At 34.6% G+C, this 22,874-nt stretch overlaps 1 protein-coding gene across 1 annotated transcript in view; it reads left to right on the forward strand.

Moving 5' to 3' along the window:
- LOC110115709 (putative methyltransferase NSUN6) overlaps positions 1-20,932 on the forward strand; it is a gene marked incomplete at its 5' end in the record, with an annotated part of 58,695 nt that extends 37,763 nt beyond the window's left edge. Inside the window, 4 exon segments of the mRNA XM_020849024.2 lie at positions 5,817-5,898; positions 15,539-15,603; positions 20,605-20,714; positions 20,793-20,932. Of these exon segments, the coding sequence (XP_020704683.1) occupies positions 5,817-5,898; positions 15,539-15,603; positions 20,605-20,713 (256 nt within the window).
- Between the last annotated feature and the right edge of the window lie 1,942 nt (positions 20,933-22,874).

Below are 22,874 nucleotides of genomic sequence, written 5' to 3' on the forward strand. Positions count from 1 at the left end.
GTTCTACTCATTTTGTCAGTTTTCTTCTTATGTGTTTTTTGTGTTCAAGAAATATAGGGTCCCCTATATTCCTTGTCTACATCATCCTTGCACTTGAAGGTGATGGTTGGGGGAATGATGATTGACCAGATCAAGATCTCATGGTTCTGTCATCCTAGGTTATCATGGTCCCTGGTCTACCCAGTCAAAGGAGGTCATCAATCCAACCTAACCTAAGGATCCTTATCGACAGTCATGAGTTGCTTCGTCCAAGAGTACCTTATAGATATGGGATGAATATTTGCCTAAGGGGACATTAGAGTCCACCTTAGCTAACAAAGGGTTTTGTACCCTATCGATCATATCCTATTAATTCATTACTCAAAGATTTAACTCCGTTGGGGAATATACGGGCTCTGACCATAACCGTAATTTAGTGATGTCATTTAGCGTCAAAACTACCCGGTCAGAGGTTCCTGGTTATAGCTGTTTACCTGTGGTGCCATTTGGTGGTGAGATCACGAGTTAAAGGACACGTGTCATATCCTTACTAGCAAGAGATGATTTAAAAATTAATCTTAGTGATATTGTCGATTAGACATTCACTTTTTGTGAGCTGAGATGTTATTCAAACTTGCCCACATCAACAAACTGTTATGGAGGATGGATCGGTATTTTTCTTTAAGTATTTTATCGTTTTATTTTAATTTTAAACATTAATGTCATTCATGAATACGTTAAAGTCAATTGCATGTATTTTATGAGAATTTGTAGGTATTTTGAATGTTTGGAGTCCCCTTCGGTTGGAATCTTCTGTCATCATAGCCATCATCAGGGAATTAATGGATGTGATCATTTCATTAATTGGACATTGTTGACTCTGTTTACATGCAAACATAGGATCAGGTTGAGCTCTTAACTAATGGTATTGTTGTGTGGACATTGGAATCAGGGATATTAAATTTGTTGTGAATTTTCTTTGTAAGATACTTTGAAGGCTTAATATGAACGTAAAAAATCAAATTCTTCGATTGGCGCTACGATCATGTATTTGTTTGATGATTCAAGCCATGTCAAATGCCTTTTTTCCAATAAAGGATTAGGCCTGAATTTAAGTTCATTTCTTGACCCGCGGAACATCTTTAGACATCATGTGTGTACATACGTCATGCTCGTCGGGGCCCATGCGGGTATTCATATTTGTAGATTGATTAGTGTATTTGAAATGGTGTGCATAATATCCGTTTTTGTAGGGTGCTCATGCTTACATCAATTACGCTATGAATTTGTATAGCCGCATAGTAAATTCATTAGATAGTACAATGAACTTGCATGAATGATATGATGCATTTGCATGATATACTTATAGAGTGCATTTAAGTGTTTTTTGCATATTTGCATAACCCCTTTTTGTGGTCGCTTAATGCATTTGTATAATATATAATGTATGTATGTGCAATGTATTTGCATATATTGTGATGCACCTCTATAGCATGATGCATCTTGCAATGTTGAATGACATGCTTTAATGATGTATTCTACTTGTCGCAATACATGTGGGAGGACATTTTAAAGTGTTTTATACTAGTTAGTTGTGTTAATAATGGTCATTTGAGTGTACACAGTGTTCTATTTAGCAATGTTTAAAATTGCGTATTCGGGTATTGATGCGTTTTTCATTCGTGAGGCGAGGCGTAAGCTTCAAGGCGTTTTGAGGCGTAAGCCTCAAAATCAAAAGATTACGTAAACAGAAAATGATAAATTTTTTATATACTAATGAGTGAATAATATAAAACATAAAAAAGTATAAGATATGAAGTTAAATCAAAATATCCCAATAATAAGACAACATGAAATATAGTTCAACTCAAAATTCTATCTTTTTCAAATCCCAGTATTCTTTTCATTAACATATAATTCAAATTTCCAAAAATAAATAGCAATGATATATCACATAAGAACTCATAAGTCATCAGCACTGTCATCACTAAGGGGTTCTTCATTTGAATCATCATTATGATGAACTGCTCTCTCCCCTTCCTCCTCTCCTATAGAGTCCAATGTCTGGCATTTACTTCAAGATTTATGTAAGTTTTAATATATATAGCATGAGGCGTAAGCCTCATGCCAGTGAGGCGAGGCGGGCCTCAACCAAGTTGAGGCGCAAGCCTCATAAAAAAAAACTCGAGGCGTAAGCATCGAGGCGTTTTTTTCTGGAATTGCGCAAAGGCGAGCCTCATATTGCGCAATTTTAAACCATGCTATTTAGAAGCTTGTAAACGCCTTTTGTCTGTTTGTACGAGTGTTGTAGATCTGGTGGTGTATTCATTGTGCGTTGAATTTCATTTGTAGCGCATCGGCAATATGGTTTTGCTCATTTTATCTTCTGTGTTGTCATATTTTTTAGTATTCAGCCAACGGGAGTTGACTTCATCCTGCAAGCGAGTTGTATGATGCATCATGAATCATCCATTAGTGATCCATAGTTTTTACTAAAATTTCTCTGCTATGCTTGCAATTGAATTGTAGTGTTGCACTACAGGTCATTTGCTGCTTCATGCAAATAGGTTGTCGCACAATGCAAATTTTGCTAACATTGTTTGTGCTCCAGCATTAGGCATTTAGGAGTCACGAGCTGTTGCGTGTAAATGGGTCATAGTACTGCGCTGTGGGTCGCTTGTTGTTTCTTGCAGGCTAACTATCGTGTAGTACTAAACTCTTACTAGCAAGTAGTGGTCATTCAAAAGCCACTAGCTATCACTTGTAGATGTATTGCGTTCAACGTAAATTTATTAGCATTGTTTATAGGCAGGTCGTAGCACTGCGTTACAGGTTGCTTATTTCATTCAGTGTAAGCAGGAAGAGGCGCGAGAAGTCGGACCTAAGGAAGGGGTTGTGATGCAAGCAAAAATTAGGAAAAACCTAATTTTTGCAAGCAAAAAGAAAACACTTCCTAGAATATAGAACATATACAATATACTCCTCTTAAAATAACTTTATAATATAAAAATGATGCTTACAACTTTTAAATAAAAGCTCCTAAAGTTGCATTCCTTAATCGAGAAGAAAGGTACAGATGATGTCGAACTTGCGGAGAGAAGAAAGAGGTTAGAAGCCGAGACGAAGAGAGGACAAGCTCACAAGCTTTCCCAAGAGGAAGAGAAAAGGAACAATCTTGCAAGCTTTTCCAAGAAGAAAGAAAAACCCTCAGGTTTTTTACTCCAAAAATCTCCACATAACATCTTTTTTTCTATTACAAAACACTTCATATTTATAGGAGAAAAAGGGGCAGCCAAACAGTCACCATAACCTCTAATTAAACCCATTAAATTATGGTAAATGGAAGGGCCAAAAGTCAGTACAAAACAGCACCCAAACAGCCACATAAAAAATAGGGAAAAGAAGCCATGGGACAAGCAGCCAGAGGGGAAACTGATGTAGGCAAGGGGGGGGTCAACTCAAATCCTATTATTTGATTTTTGACTCTTCTAGCTCATTAATGTCTAGTAAAAAAATTAGCTCATTATGAGCTGATTTTTAGTTCATTTATTGAAATAAAAATTAGCTCATTATTTCTTAGAATGTTTTTTTCTCTTTCCCCCTTTTTTCCTTGTCCCTTCCCCTTCCCCTTTTTTTGTCTCTTGGAAAACCGTGGCTTGTATTAATTGGGGGCTGAATTCTATGTTTTGAATTTATTGGAAAGTTAATGTTTTTAATGCAGCCGGTTGATATTTCCATGCCTGAGCCATTTTTCCATGAACTTTTGGCTCCAGAGAATATAAAGCTTTGATGGGATGCTTGCTTACCGTTACATGGGCTCTTTGGTTCCATGAATTAGCCCTTTGTTTCCTGTGCTAATTTTAAATGGGGCTGATTTCCAACAGGAATGAAATTTTCCCGATGCTTTGCTGCTTTGGACGGGCTGCTTGCTTTATGGAGCCGTGAGATATCATTGTTTCCTATAGCTTTTTCTTCAGATTTAATAATGGGCTGATTTCTGAAAAGGAATGCTTTTTCCTGTTAATGTGCTGCTTTGAAAATTCAGCCTGTCTGCTTGGTGCCGTGAGTTACCAATGATTCCTGCTGGGATGTTTTCCTAAGTGGCTTTTGGAAAACCTATGGGATTTGCTGCTTTGGAATTGAAGTGTCTCTTTTGGCTTTTCCTATCCCTAAAGTTTATTGGAGGAATTATGGGTGCATTGGCTGTTGGGCTTTCTTCTTTGCTTATAAGTATGAAATGCTTTGGCATAAGATGTGATGAAAAAAGATGATGTGAGTTATTTTTGGAGAGAAAACCTGAGAGGTTTTTGTTTTGGAAATCCTGCGGGCTCTTTCCAACCTTCGTCTCGTCTCCTAATCTCTTTCTTCTATCCGCAAGTGCCACCTCACCTGTAAACCTCTTCTCAAAGTAAGCAAGTTTAGGGTGTCATTTTGTTGGTGTCAAAGTTTGTAAGCGTCCAAATTGTAAGTGTCATTTGAGTCAAAAGTTTGTAAGTCTCATTTTATTATATAAAGTTGTGTTTTATAGTATTTGTGTTCTTTTAAGTATTTTATGTCTTTCTATCATCCTAGAAAGAGTTCTTGTTTTTGTGATAAAAAATTTGGGTCCCTCTCTCAAATTTTTGATTGCATCAGAAACCCACGGGGCAGCACAGTAAACGGAACTATTATTATTATTATTATTATTATTATTATTATGACAAAAAATGAAGAAAAATAAGACATAATTTTTGTCTAGATTTGCGCGCATCATCTCCTTAGGATTCGCCCTAATTTTCTCGCACAATTTTTATTGGGCAAAATTACAATCGTTTTTTGGCAATGAAGATGTTTCGAACACAATAACGAACACCGTTTTGCGATCGAGCATCGTTTGGATAATGTCGTGCATCACTTTTGGGTGTCGGTCTTTGATTTTGAGCATTTTTACCCGATTTGACTGAGGGGCTCCCTTTTAGGTAAATTTGATGCTCCAATTGCAACGGCATTGTCCATTTAGTGATTGGAGATTGTTTGACCACTTAGTGATGTGCCATGCTCGTTGATCGTCGCTTGAGTCGCCAATTTTGTCTCTTTTCGTGTGTTTCTTAGTGTATGGGTCAACATTAAACATGACTATTAGTGAATTTTTTTATTTTTTAACATTTTGATATAAAATAGTGATTTAATCATAGTTCAGAAAATTTACTTTTAAATATCAATTATTTTTTCCGCAATGCTTATTGATTATTAATTTTACATTCATTGAAGTTGCATATCAATTATTCAGTTCTTGTTCTACTGATCCTTAGCTTTTTATCTTCATAAACTTTTTTCAATTTTTCTAACTTTTCACTTTATAAGAGTTGTCATCCACCAAATATTTCCATTGAAAAATAGATGAAACTAGTAATTTTTTTATCAATTTTCAAAATTTTAAGAGTTTTTTCTCATCCCTAAATTTGTGAAAGCATCATCCATGCAAACTAGGAGAACATGACTGATTGACAAGACATATTGCTCACTGATATGCCATATATAATCAGGGATATACGGAGAAACTACTATAGCAGCTGATTAATCATATGCGAACTCCCACTCTAGTTATTTTTATTCTTCTTACATGTTTAGCTTTTTAGGATTTGAAGGAATCTAATTTATTATGGATAAAACATGGAAGATTCCGGGTCTCTTCTTTTGTTCAGTCATATGACGATTTTGTATTTATTTCTTACAATGGCTAAAGAGATACAGTTTCTAATCCGCTTTTTTGGTTTTTTTTTTTTTTTTTAATTACACTTTTTATGTTGTTGGCTTAATTTGAGCCCCTATTGATATAACGTATTTTATGCTCATAGTTGTACAATAAACCCGGGAGAGAATGAGGCATTAGTTCGATATGCTTTAGATACATACAAGTTTCTCTCCCTAGCACCACAGGTAAGCTCTCTCATATGCTTTAATTTCAAAACGGCAAGGAATGTCCTTTATTTCTAGTTTGTTAGCGATTTAAGATATTAATTTTTGGCCGAAGTTTTGTACTTGGTAATGCATGAGATTTATAATGTATCTATGTTTTTTTTTTTTTTTTTGAAACTGAATTTGATTAAGAGCCAATTCCCTAAACCACAAAGAATAGCCTTTAATTGTAATGTATATCTGTACAGGATATTAATGTGTGGTTGAACTTTTGAATTTGGTAATTGTGGGCTCTCAAAGAAATTTCTGGATCATGTGAGCTGGAATAGGGTACTTTAAAAGGCAGATTAATTTATACATACATGAAAAATATTATTAGTATAATTTTCTAAACCTGAAAGTAAAATCAAGCAAGAAAACGAAATGTTAAAGCCACAAGACGTGAATAGTTCTGAGCATCTCCAATGTCTTTAAACGAAATAATTATGAACATGTTCTTATTTTGCTGAGATGACATTACATTCTTTATTCCATATCTAAGCCCTTTTATCCTTACAGCCTCTGTTCTTTAATTGGTTGAGTGGCAGGTTGGAGAACACTGGATTAAAAATGAGCTTATTTGATGAAAATAATATCTAAACTTTATCTCAATGCCTCTACCACTTGTAGGAAAAAATAAAAATCTCCTGTAAACTAATTCCCCTTATCCACCTGTAGAACACTTGCTTGTGGTTTTCATATTGCAGCCTTCCCTTCTGATTGCGAAGCCCATGTATCCCCCAGGCCTTCTTACACATAGGTAGAACACGAAACGAAATTACAAGCAAGCGCACATGTTCAAGAAACGATACCTGCATCCCTGGCTTTTCCCAACTCGACGTAGCCTGTTTGTGAAAGCGTGAGACATTAAGTGGCTTATTATGCCATTGAGATGCTTCAAACTTGTCTTACGTGATGCTGCATCCCTTGTTCATCATTGACATCACATTCAGTTAGAATAAATTATGAAATGAGAAAAGCATCAAACTAACCCCTCGGCTCTTTATGAAAGATCAAAATGATCCCCAACTATGTTAAAAGATCATTTTGATCACTTAACTCTTTAAAGATGAACAAAAATAGTCTCATATATTAAAAGACTATTTTGGTCACTTAACTCCTTAAAGAGGAATAAAAATAGTTCCACCATGGAACTATTTTGATTCCTATTTAAAGCATTGAGGGACCGAAATGATCATTTAATATAGTTGAGATCATTTTGGTCCTTCATAAAGAGTCAATAGATTATTTTATTTTATTTTTTTCCATTATGAAATTGATATTGTAGTTAACATGAATGCAAAAGATCCCCCTTGCCTTGCCATGACCCAACACAACAGCTTAGAATATTAAGGATGGAATAAATGGTCGAATTGAAATTTTAAATAATCTTATGTTACTTGAATTGTATATTCTTCCAATTTGAAAAGAGTCTAACCACATAAAATTTTTTTTATAAACAATTCATATATTAGAAAAATTTCTCCATACTACATACGTTCACAAATACAAGTACAAACTATTGCATTTAATTTTAGTAATAACTAATCATAGAAGTGATCTTTTTGCCATACAAAAAGCTCATATTTACATCAATATATATTATGTTGTCATGGATGGTAAGTAAAGAGAAACTTTATCATCTTAAATGTTTTATGTTATGTTATAATACATCTATTACAGGAGTCACCATCTAAATTATACCATTAAAGGCACATAATCTTATAACATTTTCCAAATCTAATCCTTTAGGGTAGGTAATCCTTTTCCTTTACGTGCATGGGAATATTACGTCTCCAGTTAGTATTGTTTCCGGCTCTAAAACTTCATCTTTTTAGTGTACCAACTTCTCCGTGTATATTTGGGGAGTGTTTGATGGATTAAGTTATGGGGGAAATTTTCGGAAGATAGATTGATTAGGGATAAGAAATAAGACACTACCCAGAGATTTCATTATCATATGCGAGGACTTTGAGATCTAAGTTTTGGTTTCCCATAAATGCAAGCCCTTATGATTAATTACCCCTCTCGATATCAGAACACTTTCGAGTAAGGCTAGTTGTTAGCTAGGTACTAAGTACGTAGCATATAGTAGCAACAGTTTTGGTATTTTGAGATTGATGTTTATGATTTAAAATTTACTATCTTGTACTTAAAAGTCGATGTGGAGGGAATGATAATGAACATAATCAAGATCCCGTGGTTTCATCACATATGGTCAACATGGTCCCTAGCATTCTTATTCAGAGGATGTTGTTGAGCTAACCTGACTATGGAATCCTTGTCAGCTATCATGAGTTGTTTCATACAAGAGTATCTTATAAACTTATTGTGGGTGTTTGTGTAAGAGATAAATTCAAGTTAACCTTGACTAACAGATGGTTTTATACCCTATCAAGTTTACTTAATGATTCATTACTCAAAGGTATTAACTATCAGAGAGCATGTAGGATCGGAGTGCCTTCGTAATCATTTACCTTGTGGAGTCGTTGGGCTGAACTATTGGTTCTGTGGAATTGTTGGCCAAACCAGTGCTTATAGAACCTCATTATAATCATTTAATTTGTGGAGTCGTTAGGTCAAACCAATAGTTATAGGAAATTTGAAATCTCTTAGTTTCTTGCTAGCCGATTGAACCGCATTCCTGAGACAGTGCTAGAGGGAAATTTTATGAAGGAAATGACACTAAAGATCCAGGCAGCGGTTAGAGTAATGAGGCCTCATGACATAGGAGAGGTTATGGAGCTACATCAATTGGTGGATGATCGGAGGCACCTTGAGAGAGGTGGGAGGCAGCAGCTCAGGAGGTCCGAACAGAAGGACCACCACCTTTCTGGCATCTAAGGAGCCAACAGCGAGTACTTTTCGGGAGACTTTGAAGGAGAAGATTGTAGGAGTAAGACCTAGGGACAGCTTCAAGAAGCTCACAGAAACGGAATTACAAGTGAAAAGGGCGAAGTGGCTCTGCTTTAGATGTGACAAGAGGAATACGTCGGGGCATAGGTATAAGGACCGAACTCTTCATGTTCTTATCATTTGTGATAAAGAAGGAATGGAGGAGGGTGTCATCTTTCCACCTTGCGGACAAGGTGGATCTTTGGGAATGGAGTATTATTTGACTGGTCCATTGGACCGATCCAGCCGGTCCGAAGAGACTTGCTTACTCGAACAGAGGCAGAAATGTCCTCCTCTTGTACGCGCCGAACACAAGCCTCAAGGGTTTGGGAACTATTTTGGAAGGATATTTTAGGGATTTGGGAGGGAAATTTGAATGAATAGGGATTGTTTAAAGATTTCCTTTCGAATTGTATACATTTAATAGTTGGTTTTCTTAGGGTTATTACATCTTGTGGCTGAAATTTGAGATCTCTTAGTTTCTTTGGGCTCTAGCGGCATCTAGAGATTTGGGAGACATTGTCACAACCCGATCCGGCTAGCCCGAATTAACGGGGTGGGAGCAGATAGTCGTACGAAAAACACCATAACATATATCATAACATTTTCATTTATATATTTATAACATAACATAAACATCATCAATATATAATGAGGAAGAGCCACTAAAACCATTAACTGAAAGTTTATCCAATAAAGTTCTTTTAAATCACAACCACTAAAAATCCATATACACATAAACATCATATAAACGCCAACAGACTCCTCAAATACAATCCACTAACTCAAACTCAAAATAGAAAACCTAAAACTTTTCTTCCTGAGATCCTCTACGACAGTAAGTGTTAATTGTCTCGTAGCCATCACTTCTTAACTCTATCTCCTGAAAAATATTTCTAATAAATAGGATAAGCCAACGCTCAGCAGGTGATACAGGTGATAAACATTTATCTTAAATTCATGAAATATTTTTCTTTTCTTTTTAAACATGTTATTAAGCATGAAAATGAACTAATAAGAGATCATAATAAACATTTATAGGCATGAGTTATAAGACATTTTCATAATCATTTACTTTGAAATATTTCCTTTAATCCTTCTTTCTTTCTTTTCATAAAACTTTCCTTTTCTTTAAATTCCTCCATAATAATGCATAAATTTCTTAATCATAATATAATAAGCACCTGTCCCGGAAGTATCACAGTTTTGTACTGATCAGGTACACAGTCATATTCGCCATTCCTTTACCATTTGGCTCTGAAGAATCTCATTACCATTTGACTCCGTAGAACCCTATTACCATATGGCTCCGTAAAACCCCATTACCATTTAGCACTTCCAGATCATCATGCACATGCACTTTATAATAGTTATATACATAAAGGAGACTAAAAATTATTTATTACATCGTACATTTTTCAATGATTATTGGGTAATAAAATTTTGTATCTCTTATGCCTAAAATTTGTTTAATTAGCTTTAACGTTCTAAATAACATGTTATATGTATAAATAATAAATGAAAAGCTAAAACAATAATAAAGAAATTATAAACATTAACTTGTAACTTTTGAAAGTGCAGTAATACTTAATTAAATTTTATAAATTTAATTTAAATGTAATCACCTACCTTGCAAAAATCGAACAATAATCACTACGCTGCACGACGTTACTTAACCACGTGTCGTCTCCTTAATCCACATCTAAGGATAATTACAACTGAACTAAGCATAAATCACAGAAATTTTCAATAATTAATATAATTAAAATTTTATTTTCGTAACTATCATAAATCTAAATTTTAGGAAACCCTAAATCTTAAATTTCACTTAAATCATTATGCTAAAAATTCTTCTAAACCTATTTTAATAATTACCTTAATTTTTTTCGGATTTAATTAATTAGAAAATTATAAAAAATGAAATTTCTTACAAAAACACAAAATTTTGTTTTAAAAACATTCCTAAGACCCTTAGAAATCGCTTTTGTAAAAGCGCTTTAAGGAAATTCAATTTTAGGTAAAAGCCCTAATTTTTTATTTCAAAAAATTCTCCAATAAAACTTCATTGCTATCGTTAAAATACTTCCCTGATCCTTCCTTAAAAATTTCGTAAAGAAGTTTTGAAAGAAAATGAAATTTTTGTAAAACCCTAAAAATTTCTACTCCAAAAATCTTGATATTGAGAGGAATTCGATTCAAACAAAACATACCTTTGTATTCCCCTTATCTTCCTTTTCGATTTCCACTAAATTCCTCGCCGAAGCCACACCCGTCGAAGCCAACCCGTCCGCCCTTCTTCCACTCGGTTTCGGTTTGGCCGAATGAAATGAGAAGGGGAGGGGGTTCGGTTGATATATTAGGGAGAAAGGGAATTGCCAAAAGACCATTATACCCTTAAACAATTCAGGCATTTTATTTGCTTAGGGGTAGTTTGGGTATTTTTAAACTTCTAAATTTTATAATTCCCAAAATACACAAAATTAATTATAGGTTCTATATATCAAATTGTTCAGAAATTTACATAGAATTTTATAAAATTACTTCCGTCAAATTTTGCTAACCTTGCATTTTCACTTAAGTTTCGTCGTCACGTATCGAAATGCGTGCGACGCCTATGATCGTCAAATTCCGGGTTTTACAAAGATCCTCCTCTCGAGTAGAGGATCAATTGTATCTTAGTATTTTATGCAATGTTTAAAATTGCGTATTCGGGTATTGAGGCGTTTTTCATTCGTGAGGCAAGGCGTAAGCCTCAAGGCGTTTTGAGGCGTAAGTCTCAAAATCAAAAAATTGCGTAAACATAAAATGATCAAATTTTTTATATACTAATGAGTGAATAATATAAAACATAAAAAAGCATAAGATATGAAGTGAAATCAAAATATCTCAATAATAAGACAACATGAAATATAGTTCAACTCAAAATTCTATCTTTCCCAAATCCCAGTATTCTTTTCATTAACATCTAATTCCAAATTTCAAAAATAAATAGCAATGACATATCACATAAAAACTCATAAGTCATCAGAACTGTCATCACTAAGGGGTTCTTCATTGAATCATCATTATGGTGAACTGCTCTCTCCCCTTCCTCCTCTTCTATAGATTCGAATGTCGGGCATTTACTTCAAGATTTATGTAAGTTTTAATATATATAGCATGAGGCGTAAGCCTCATGCCCGTGAGGCGTAAGCCTCATGCCAGTGAGGCGAGGCGAGCCTCAACCAAGTTGAGGCGCAAGCCTCATAAAAAAAGCTCGAGGCGTAAGCATCGAGGCGTTTTTTACTGGAATTGCGCAAGACGGGCCTCAAGGCGAGCCTCATATTGAGCAATTTTAAACGGCGAGCCTCGTATTGCGCAATTTTAAACCATGATTTTATGCTTCCATTTCATCAAATAATACAAATTATCTATTGTTTCATGATTTTGTGTAGAATTCTCGTCGTTTTTCAAAGATTGATAGGAAATACTTGAGATCTACAAGTCTTTCCTATCAAATTTGGTATTTATTACGGCTGCAGACCAAGGGAGGTTGGATAGGCCAGCCCAGCAAGCAATGGAGGGGCGAAACCTGGAACAAAATTCAGGTAGATTTCATGCCCCCTTATAGGACCCAACAAAGCAATAATTTATTATGATGGGAGGGGAATTAAGGAGGGAATTAATTAAGAAAAGAACTCCTATTTGAATTCAAATATGAGAGAAAAATTTATAAAGAAAGGGGGCTGATTTGGAGGAGATTAATTAGGAGATGTTTCATAATTGAATAGAGCATATTTGGGGGCTGATTTGTAGGAGATTAATTAAGAAATGTTAACTAATTGAAGAGGGCTGATTTGGGGGCTGAATTGGAGGAGATTAATTAGTAGATGTTTCCTAATTGAAGATGGCAGATTTGGGGCTGATTTGGGAGGGAATTAGGGAAGGGATGTTTTGGGATTTGTTATGTTTTGTATGCTTTAAATAAATTGTTTACCCTAGGGTTTAGTTTTTTATCGTGAATTTGGGATGAATTTTGATATATCTTTGGTTTAGGATTTTGGGCTCTAGCGGCGTCTAGAGATTTGGGAGAGATAGATCATCCTTTCAAATAAAGGATCAATTGTTTCTTGATATTTTCTATTTCCATTTCATCAAATAATACAAATTATTTACTGTTTTCCTAGTTTTGTGTGGATTTTTTGTGGAGAATTCTCCTTGTTTTTCAAAGATTGATATGAATTGCTTGAGACTACAAGTGTTTCCTAACAAATTGGTATCAGAGCGCTTTCTTGGGCGGAAAAATAAGATATCTTCGGTGTTTTTGCAATTGGAGCCTAGATCTAATTAATGGCAGCAAAGAAGATGGAGGCGCTGAAAGGCGAGATGGAGCAATTCAAAACCGATGTGGCGAAGTTCTCTACCATAAAAGAAAGATTTTCATATATGGAAAACCGTATGGAAAACCGATTTAGAATGGTGGAGACGTTAAGAAGGCTTTTGGAGATGCAAACAAAAACGTCACTAGTGTTTTCGATGGCTAACCCTAACCAAGATTTGGTTGAGATTCCCTTGTTCGAATCGAAGGGAAAGGAAATCGGATAAGAGGAGTGACGAGGGGAGTTTCTTTCATCATGAGCCACCTCCTTGGGCTCCGATAAGGGGTGGATCAAGTTTTTTGGATGAAGGGACAACAAAGAGAAATCTTTTGGTGGAGGCGATAGGGTGGCCGACCACTATGAGAGGCATTTTGGGCAAGGGGAATGGGTCATCAAGGAAGGAGAGGGTCAAAAGCCACCTCTTAGGGCTCCGATAAGGGGCAAAATAGGGTTATCGAATGGGGGGATAGCAGGAAGGGAGTTTCATGGTGAAGGTGGTGGGGTGGCTAACCACTATGGGAGGTCTTTTGGGCAAGGGGAGTGAACGTCAAAAGGAGGGGGACGGGCCAAACCATGGGGATTGGTTCATGCGAGGTGAAGGGAAGGAAGGTGGGTTTCCCAACCTCGATATATAGGGGAAATATGGAGGGATCATGACAACCGTTATACTGGTCAATTAAAGGAGCGGATGAGTTGCCAGTAGAGAGAGGTATCGAACAGGGAAGGTAGAGAATAAGAGTTTGATGAATTGCAGGTTGTTAAGGAAGAATAGTTTGTTGAGGCATGTAGAATAGAGTTCAAGGTTTGAAGTAGTCGGCGGGTATGGGTCTTGGTGTTGTCATATGAATGGGAGGTAGGTTTGGTTATTGTAGTAAGTAGGGAGTACTGGTCTTGCAGCGGTGTCGCACGAGGGAGAAGAGATTAGGTAGAGGTTGCGAGCCAAGGAGAAAAATGAGAGGTGTGGAGAACTGGGGCTCTATAGCATTGAAATTTGACATCTTACTTACATATGCAATGCATCCATGATAGTTAGTTTTGATTTCTCCATCCATCTCGGTCGGCACCACCCGACACCTACTCTACCTCAGTTGCGCCTGTGCTTACGTGCTCTCTTGCATCAGATTAGTTGCTCACATGTGCTTTCTCTGTCGCACACTTCCTTTCACTTTCTTCTACTCTCTAACTCTCCTTTTCTTTTTATTCTCATGATTCCCTTCCAAGTTCCATCCCATCTTTTTCTTTTGCTCTCTTAAATAACGAAGTAAGAGGGTGCATCTTTACTTAGTCGAGCGACATCTGTAGAGATAGGTGTCTGATATAAATTTCTTCCTCCTGCTTGAGTGCTTGTTGGATGTGGATTGTTTTCGTCTGGTGGAAGTGGCTGATATAAATTTCCGAGGGAACTTATTTCATTACACTAATTGTGGCCTGGCTTATTTTTTTGTCACTTTTTCTCGTTATTATTCTATTCTCTCTAAAACTAGTGGTTGGACATTAAATCATTGTTTAGAATGATTTTCTTATGTTTTCTGATTTCATTTAAAGAAACGAGTTTTGACGGAGTCTGTGGGTTGAGATTTTAAACTTGTGTATACATCTTAATACAAAACCCTAAACGTTATGCATCAATGAGTCAAATTGGATCTAATCCGAACATTTTATTAGCCTTGGGTGTGCTTGAGGTGATTAAAATGTTGAGAAGTTAAGTGCCTCAGGCCCTCATATGATTTGTTAATGATTTCTATTCACATCATTTTCATTAAAACTGCCAGCAGTTTTTTCGTTAGCTGAGAAGTCAGCCCTCTAGAGGTGTAATTGACATCTCAAAATCTGTTGATATCATCTTTATTTGCTAAGTGAATCACATCAGTCTCAATTTTCTTGGTTTTATGACTGAATGTTAAATTCGATATTCTTTGTTCGAAATTAGCTATTTTTGGGCCTTGCTGGTTAAAAAAAAAAATAACGCTATCCTCAGAACAACCGATAGAACGGTTTCCTCACATGCATCGAAATATAGGTAAAGTAAAGTATGTGCTTAGGGCTAGCAAACCGATGGTCCACCCCAGCAAGAAGGTCCAAACGTCCAAACTGCAACCACCACCTCCCAACATTAACACCAGCTCAAAACCGAGAACCATTAGCCCAACCCGAGAATCAGCAGCAGCCCAAGGGACCCAAACAAGCTAGCAAACCAAGGTCCACCAAGCCCAAGCACAACTTACCATGATCATTGGATGCCTTTCATCATTGGATAGCTAAAAAAATATAAAACTAAATGAAAAACTAATGTTCTATATTTGATAACAAAAATACAAAAATCATGAATGCATCAATTCCTCTTTAATTTATCTTGTATAATGTTTCAGAATCCAAAAGTTGGCGGACCGGGGCTTGTAGGCAAGTGTGAACTTTTCGGTGGAAAACATGCGGAGTAAGTTCCTTGATTTATTTACCCATTTATTAATTTATTTGTTTTTTATTTTTTATTTTGATTCCTGGGGCGCATGTGCTTGCAATTTTATGTTTATACTTTTTGGATTAGATTGCACAAGCGCCCAGGTGTGTGTGTGTGTGTATATGCAGTATGTTATGCTTGATCCCACTCTTCAGCTTATCCAGATTCTGCTATCAATATTTATGTTTATGATTATGTTTTTTTCATTAGATTGTAAGAACTATAATATCCATTGTAGACGTAGACTCTTTCTGGACATATAGGGGAAAGGTTGCTTGAAAATTACGATTGCTTGTGGCCTGTTTGGTATTACTTCTACTTTTTGTTTTTTTTTTTTGAAACAGGTTAAAAATATAATAAACATGCCTGGTAAGTTTTGTTTTTTGTTTTTAAAAACACGTTGAGCTGTTTTGAAAATTTAGAAAACACATTTCAGATTTTATTTAACTTTCCAAAATAGATTTTTGGGTTTCAACATGTTTGCTCTTTTGGCCAGATGGAATGCATACTAAAAGCGCTTGGAATGTTAAAACCCTTAAGCCTAAAAGCTTCTCTTATTTTTTTATGATAACAAATTTAACTTAATTTGTGTTAATAATGAATACATTGAGTACACGTTGAACTCAAGATCAATAGAGCTAGAGATACAGGTTCAGGACAGATTAGTGGAGATTCGTATCAACTTTTGTTCACCGCAAGATTTTAAAGCTTGTGAATGATGCAATCATACAAATGATCAGCTACCTGTTTTGAGATTGATCTCTAAAATTTATTGCCATAAAATATTTGACTTAGCCATATTAGGCGCCTTGCTTATATGATCACCAAGTAAATCAAAAATTTGCATGCAATTTTCTGTTAAATGACTAGCTCGAGTTTTTGTAAATTTGAAGTACTAGGTATGAGGTATTTTGGCACTTGTTCTATTACCACAACTCCTATAGTCCTCAATGTTTTGGGAATTTTAACGTATGATTCTATGCTTTTTCTTGCAATTTCTCTTATACTCAAGACAACATTCTTCCACTTTCAATTCAAGTCATAGAAGTTGCTTAGTAAATATTTTAAGAGTGTTGTTGTATATTTGAGATTTGATCTTATCCGTTTCATTACATAATTTCAACATGACTTAGTGGCTTGTTCTTGGAATGGTAGCTTCTATCTTTAAAGGGGAGTATTTTGGTTTCTCCACCCGTGGAAAAGGATTGTGATGGTCTGGGACGTTTCTCTACATGCAAGCATGCAAAGGAGGGAATTCATGGAATTCTCTTCTCTAGCATGAGATCTTAGAAAGTGGACATGGCCGATTGCACTTGAACCATTATATATCAATTTGCATTATTCTCTTATTTTTATTTTTACAATTTGCTTATCGCTCTTATCATTCACATTCATTTTTATTATTTATTTGTTTTAAATTTCATTCCTTGGTGCTCACATTTTCACACATGCAAAGTTTTTAAGCTAGTCAATAATATTAAAATAACAATTCATCCCTCTCCTGATTGTCATAGCATTCTGGTAGTATCAGAGCTTGGCCTCTTTTATATAGAGGCTTCACCTTCTCAATAGTAGATCCATACATAATACATTTAAAAGCCTAGCACTACGGAAGGATCATCCATCACCCAATCCATAATATGTACCAACATCTTATTTAACTTCTAGAAGATCAAAATGCCAACACTTCTACACTCACTTGACATTATAAATGTGAAGCTTGGTAAAAAATGTGATACAAACGTTTGACCAAAGTTATCTAAGTGGTTTAAATTGATAAGCCCTTCAGTGAACTGTCCTCTACTAAGATCTCACTCAATTACATGCAAAGTTTCTCACATTTAGCTGTTGTGCACCAAAGTGGGACGGTTGGCTAAGGGTATCAATGCTTAAAATCTGCAAGGAAATATAGGATAGTCATGCTGTCTAAATAAGCATATTTGTTCATGAATATGAAATATTACACAGAAAACTGAAGATTCCACTCGGATATGTTTATTGGGTTCACTGAGATCCCCATTGGTTTTCAATCTCTAAAAAGATATTGCAACCAGGAGTAAGTAAGCAAGATTTTAGGAGCCTTCATATGAAATGGGATGCCAAGGTCACGATTATCCTAAAAGCAAGGACCTCACTATATATTCATTTGATCATTTTCTTAGTTCTCTATTCATTTGTGTTGAATCTAGACAATTGAAACAGGGTTAAACACTGAAGAGAAAGACGAATGTTATCATTTTCAAAATAGAAAAATCTCAAAATAGTCTTCAGACCATTCATGTGTGGCCAATTTATTCATGTTGCTCCAATTTGTTCCCTCAACTGAACAAACTTTATTCAAAATAGTCCCTCATGTTTAATTGTGCTATAAAATTGATACAATTTAGTCTACATTTTACAACAATGATGAGCTGTCATAACTCAGAAGATGTTTATTATCTCTATATTGCAATAACATAATGGAATTTAGAAATCAATATGTATGTTTTTCATAATAAATAAATCTTCTGGAGATTTATTTCATCCAAAGATGATAATGTAAAAATGTATAATTCATTTATTTATAATCATATCATATCATAGTTGTCTATTTTTTTATAATACATCTATCACGAGAGCACTGTCTATATTATACCATTTAAGGTATTTCCATTTTCATTTTTAAAAATTTATCATTTTATCCCAAGCTAGTATCATAAAAAACTAAAATTTATCAGTCAGCATTCACATACAGGCTCTTCTATATAGTTCTTTTTATTTAAATTTTTCATGCCATTAAAATTCATTTTATAATAAATTATGCATAAAATAATTAACTTAAAACATATTGAAAAAATCTAACATTCATTTCAACATGACCAATACATTCAGTAGTTAAGATAAATTATGAATGAATTTACAGTAAGATTTGATTGAACTACTATTGATAATAGTTGATGCATTTGATTTTTAAGAAGTAATATTATTACCATAAATTAGAATATGAGCACTTAACTTAATTACAAAAGATTTTGTTTTTCACTTTAATCTTTATTCTGTCTTCATAATTTGGACATATATCATCGCACATAAACACATATAAGACATTTATTGTAATTTTATCTCATTAATTAGCTTAATTAATATTTAATTTTATTCCACTTTATAAATCATCTTTATGCATTGAATCCTGTATTCAAATTTTAGGTAAAGAAAGCCCTCACCTTTCTCGAGCTCAGCTTCATGCAAGAAAAAACCTGTCTCTCACCCACTCAAACCGCTTGTCTTCGCTCACCTCCGTTCTCCCTTTCTTTTTCTCTTTTTCTTTCATGTCTCTTTTTCTTTCATGTTCTCTTTCACTTGCTTGCTTCATTTATTCTTGTTCACTCTTTCCTTCTCCTCTCTCTCTCTCTCTCTCTCTCTGTTGCTCACTCTCTACCACTATTTAATTGCAGAGCCAAGTAATGGTCGGTTCACTTAATTGTCTAGTGCGGTTTCTTTAAAAAAGAAATTGGGATTTTACCATCATCCCATCTTACAAAAATTTTGTAATCAAAATTTGCTTAATTTTATAAAAAAAAGTTTGGGTCTGTACAATCTCTTCCATTTATAAAATTTGCATCCGCAAAATTTACATATTACCTCTATTTATAATAATATTTCCTAAAATATTTATTACACTATGCCATCATGAGATCAACCAAAACATACCTACTCTTAATATGTGCTTTTTCAAAATAACATCTACTTTCATTCAATATAAGTATTAATGTTGAATACATATCTTAATAAACCAAAACATCTGATGGAAAAGAACATGTTAGGTATTTGACATTAACAATACTTCAAACAACTCATTAATATCATTATTAACATCAAGAGGTTCTTTAGGTTCCTGTTGAGTAAATTAAAACCTTCACCTATGATCAAACCTTAGGCTAGGCGTTGTCATTTGATCACAACTTGAGTGATGACGTGTATGTTTCACATTATATAGCATGCATCACTTAACAAATCACAAGTTATAAAAAAAATTAACTGAAAGATGTAGGAGGCTTGCATTGCTTAATATTTGTGATTTTTCTCCAAATCCACTAAATATTCAAGAATTTATTTCAATTCATTTACAAAGTTTACGAGCAGGTAGTGAGGTCTTTCATGAACATTAATGTTTATGTTTCAAATCCCATGACGAGTAGATTGATTGGAATCACTCTTGATGTCTCTCCAAATTTAGAAAGTTGAAACAAGTTATGATAACTTTTCCAAATAACTGCACACTTAATCAAATTAATTTACATGGATAAAGTGCATCACTCAAACTCTACAGGAATGCATGTTGTGGGTCATTTACTAAGATTGTCCACTACCGACCACCGCTGACAACCATCACCGATATCGGCCACCGCCCGCCACTGCCCAACATCGGCCGTCGAACGCCAACCACCACCGCTACCCACCCGCCGCCACTGCCCACCATCGGCCGTCAACCGACCACCACCACCCCACCCGCCGCCCCCAGCACAGCATCGATTGCAACAACCGTCCTCCACCACCACCGCCACCCACCGCCGTCAACCTCTAGTTGCTACCACTACCGGTCGCCCCCATCACCTTCGTCATCGACGCCCTCCAATGTTGGCCAATGCCAAATACCCCAGGAATAACTTTTTTATACTTTTGCATTACATTCACTTTACTTCAAACCAAACAAAAAAAAGTATTAAGTCATACATTTCTTTTTACAGTCATTCAAACAACTCCAAAGTATTCATTTTACACCACATTATTTTTACATTGCATTCATTTTTCAGGCAATTAAACAACGCCCTTAGTGAAATGCAAATTGCTGTTATGTTTTGTTCTTTAACTTAGTGATGTTAATTTGTTTTTCCTTCAACTCCTATCTTGAGTAATTTTTATTTCAATTGGCTATTTAAATTTTTTAAAAGATTTAACTATCCTTCATCATTGTTGAATTATGTTTTGTTCTTATAGGACATGGCTTACACAGAGTGAAGCAGAGCTAGTTCAGAGATTTGATCCATCCGCAACTTTGGATACTATTGGCTTCTTCATTGCAAAATTTAATGTTGGCCAAAAATAAAGTAAGAAACAATTTTTAGTTTTTCAGCTTATAACCAGGAATCTTGCTGTGTATGCTAACCCATATCCCGTTTTGATAGGATTTTTGCTTATTGATTTTTGAGAATGCTGAACCTTTTGGGTATGATTTGTCCTTTGAAATGTTTAGATTATTATGCACTTGTATTATTTTCATGATACTGGAAAAGAAAAATATTTAGGAGCTATTTTGTTGTAAGTATTTAAAAATCAAAAGCATTCAAATTACAACTATAAAATAAAATTTTGGTATTTGAAATATCCTTCAATGTTTGATTGCTTGTAAAATAAATTCATGATTTTAATATTTTTCTTTTTTTTTTTACAATCAAAATGAAATCAATGTTGGTGGCAATGGCGGTGTCGTACGTGGTAAGTGGCGGGTAGTGGTGCTGACAGTGGCCAGTGATAAGGAGGTTAGTGGTAGGGGTTGAGCAATGGCAGACAATAGGTAGTGAGCGGTTAGGGGTGGGGAAGGTGATGTAGTGTATTTGAAAATCGCTTGAAATTATGCAATTTGTAAATGCACCAAAATTGAATTAAGGTTTGAATTTCAAATTCCTCATAATTTTATTTTGAATTTAGTTTTAGCTAATTAAATGCCAAAAAATTTAGAGAATACATCCAAAATCTTCCCAACCAAATAACCCTTTAATCTATTTGCTTAAATAAGAAAAAGTAAAGCATCATAAACTTTTTATGATGAGAAATGGAAGGAGTAGATCTTTGTCATATTTTGAAATAATAAAAACCAAGCCTTGACATTTATGGAGTTGAGTATATCTCGGAGACAAACAATGAAGTTTTGATAAAGAAGATGGAACAATGGAAAGAAAACTGTATTTTTATTCAATGCAAATATTATTTTATGGGTAATTCACCAAAGTTCACATCTATGAGAGAGCCATCAAGCTTTATCTTCTCATCAAGATTGTTAAGGTTTAATTTAAAAATAAAATTTTGTAGCATTTAAGTTTTATTTTGAGAGAGAATTATGTTTGAAATTTTAAATGCATGGAAGTGTCTCATCTTGAATTTAAATTCTCTTGAGATTATTTATTTTGAGAGGATATATTTGTTCCATATCATTTTATGTACATGTTCAACTTCTCCAGCAGTCCAGCTGCTATTTTCTTATATAACTGTGATTCTCTAGTGTAAACTTTGAAAAACGTCAATAGTAAGCGTTGCATGTATTTTGATGCACCGTAATAAAATTTAAGCCAATTTTTAAAGTTGGACAAAAATAATTTTATGAAATAGTATATTAAATTTCGATCGAAACAATATAAGGGACTTATAGGATGGTGTGCACAAACTTTGAATCAAATACATCCAAAATCCTCCCAAAGCCTTAAGGGACCGAATATATTCAGTTCGGTCCCTTTCATTCACACGCCTATTTCATTTGTTTGTACTCAAGAAGGCCGATAAGGGCGACGGGCAAGCTCGCTAGGGCGGCATAGGTGGCGGTTCCCAGCGGCTCTCTTTGAGGGAATGTGTAGAGGAGACTAAAGAAAGGTTAAGGTATGTTGTAATTAAGAGATTTTTTAAATTTTTGTAAACTTTTTTTAGGAGAAGTTTCTAGGATTTCTCCAAAACTTAAAATTTCTTTAGAAATTTGTTAGGGGATGTTTAGGAAAGGATTTTAATCATGAAATTTTAAGTTTATCCAAATTTTAGTGAATTTGGAAAATTAGGGTTTTTCACACTTTTAGAATTTTAAGAAAACCCCATCATAATTATTGTTTCAAATGACATTATGAGGATTTTTAATGGTGGAAATTAAGATTTTTCGTAAAAAAATTATGAAAATTTTCATAATTTTTAATTTAAATTAATTTGAAAATAAATTACCCCAAATATTAATGAGGTTTAATGAAAAGTTTGGCATGGTTATTAGATGAAATTAAGGAATTTATGACTTCCAAAAATTAGGGTTAATAACAAATCCAAAATTTTAAACTAGTGATCATAAAATGTTAAGGTGATTACTAGGGAAATTAAAATCTTTTATTGAAAAGGAATTTAGTTTATATTGGGTTTTCATAGATTTTGGAAGTGGAAGAGGTGAAAGTAGAAGAGAAAAAACGTCAAGGAAATGAACTAATATCCTCGCACGTCTGGTATTTTCTTAAGGTATG

This window comes from Dendrobium catenatum, unplaced genomic scaffold (genome assembly GCF_001605985.2).
Source record: "Dendrobium catenatum unplaced genomic scaffold, ASM160598v2 fragScaff_scaffold_1260, whole genome shotgun sequence".
In the NCBI taxonomy this organism is placed as follows: Eukaryota; Viridiplantae; Streptophyta; class Magnoliopsida; order Asparagales; family Orchidaceae; genus Dendrobium; species Dendrobium catenatum.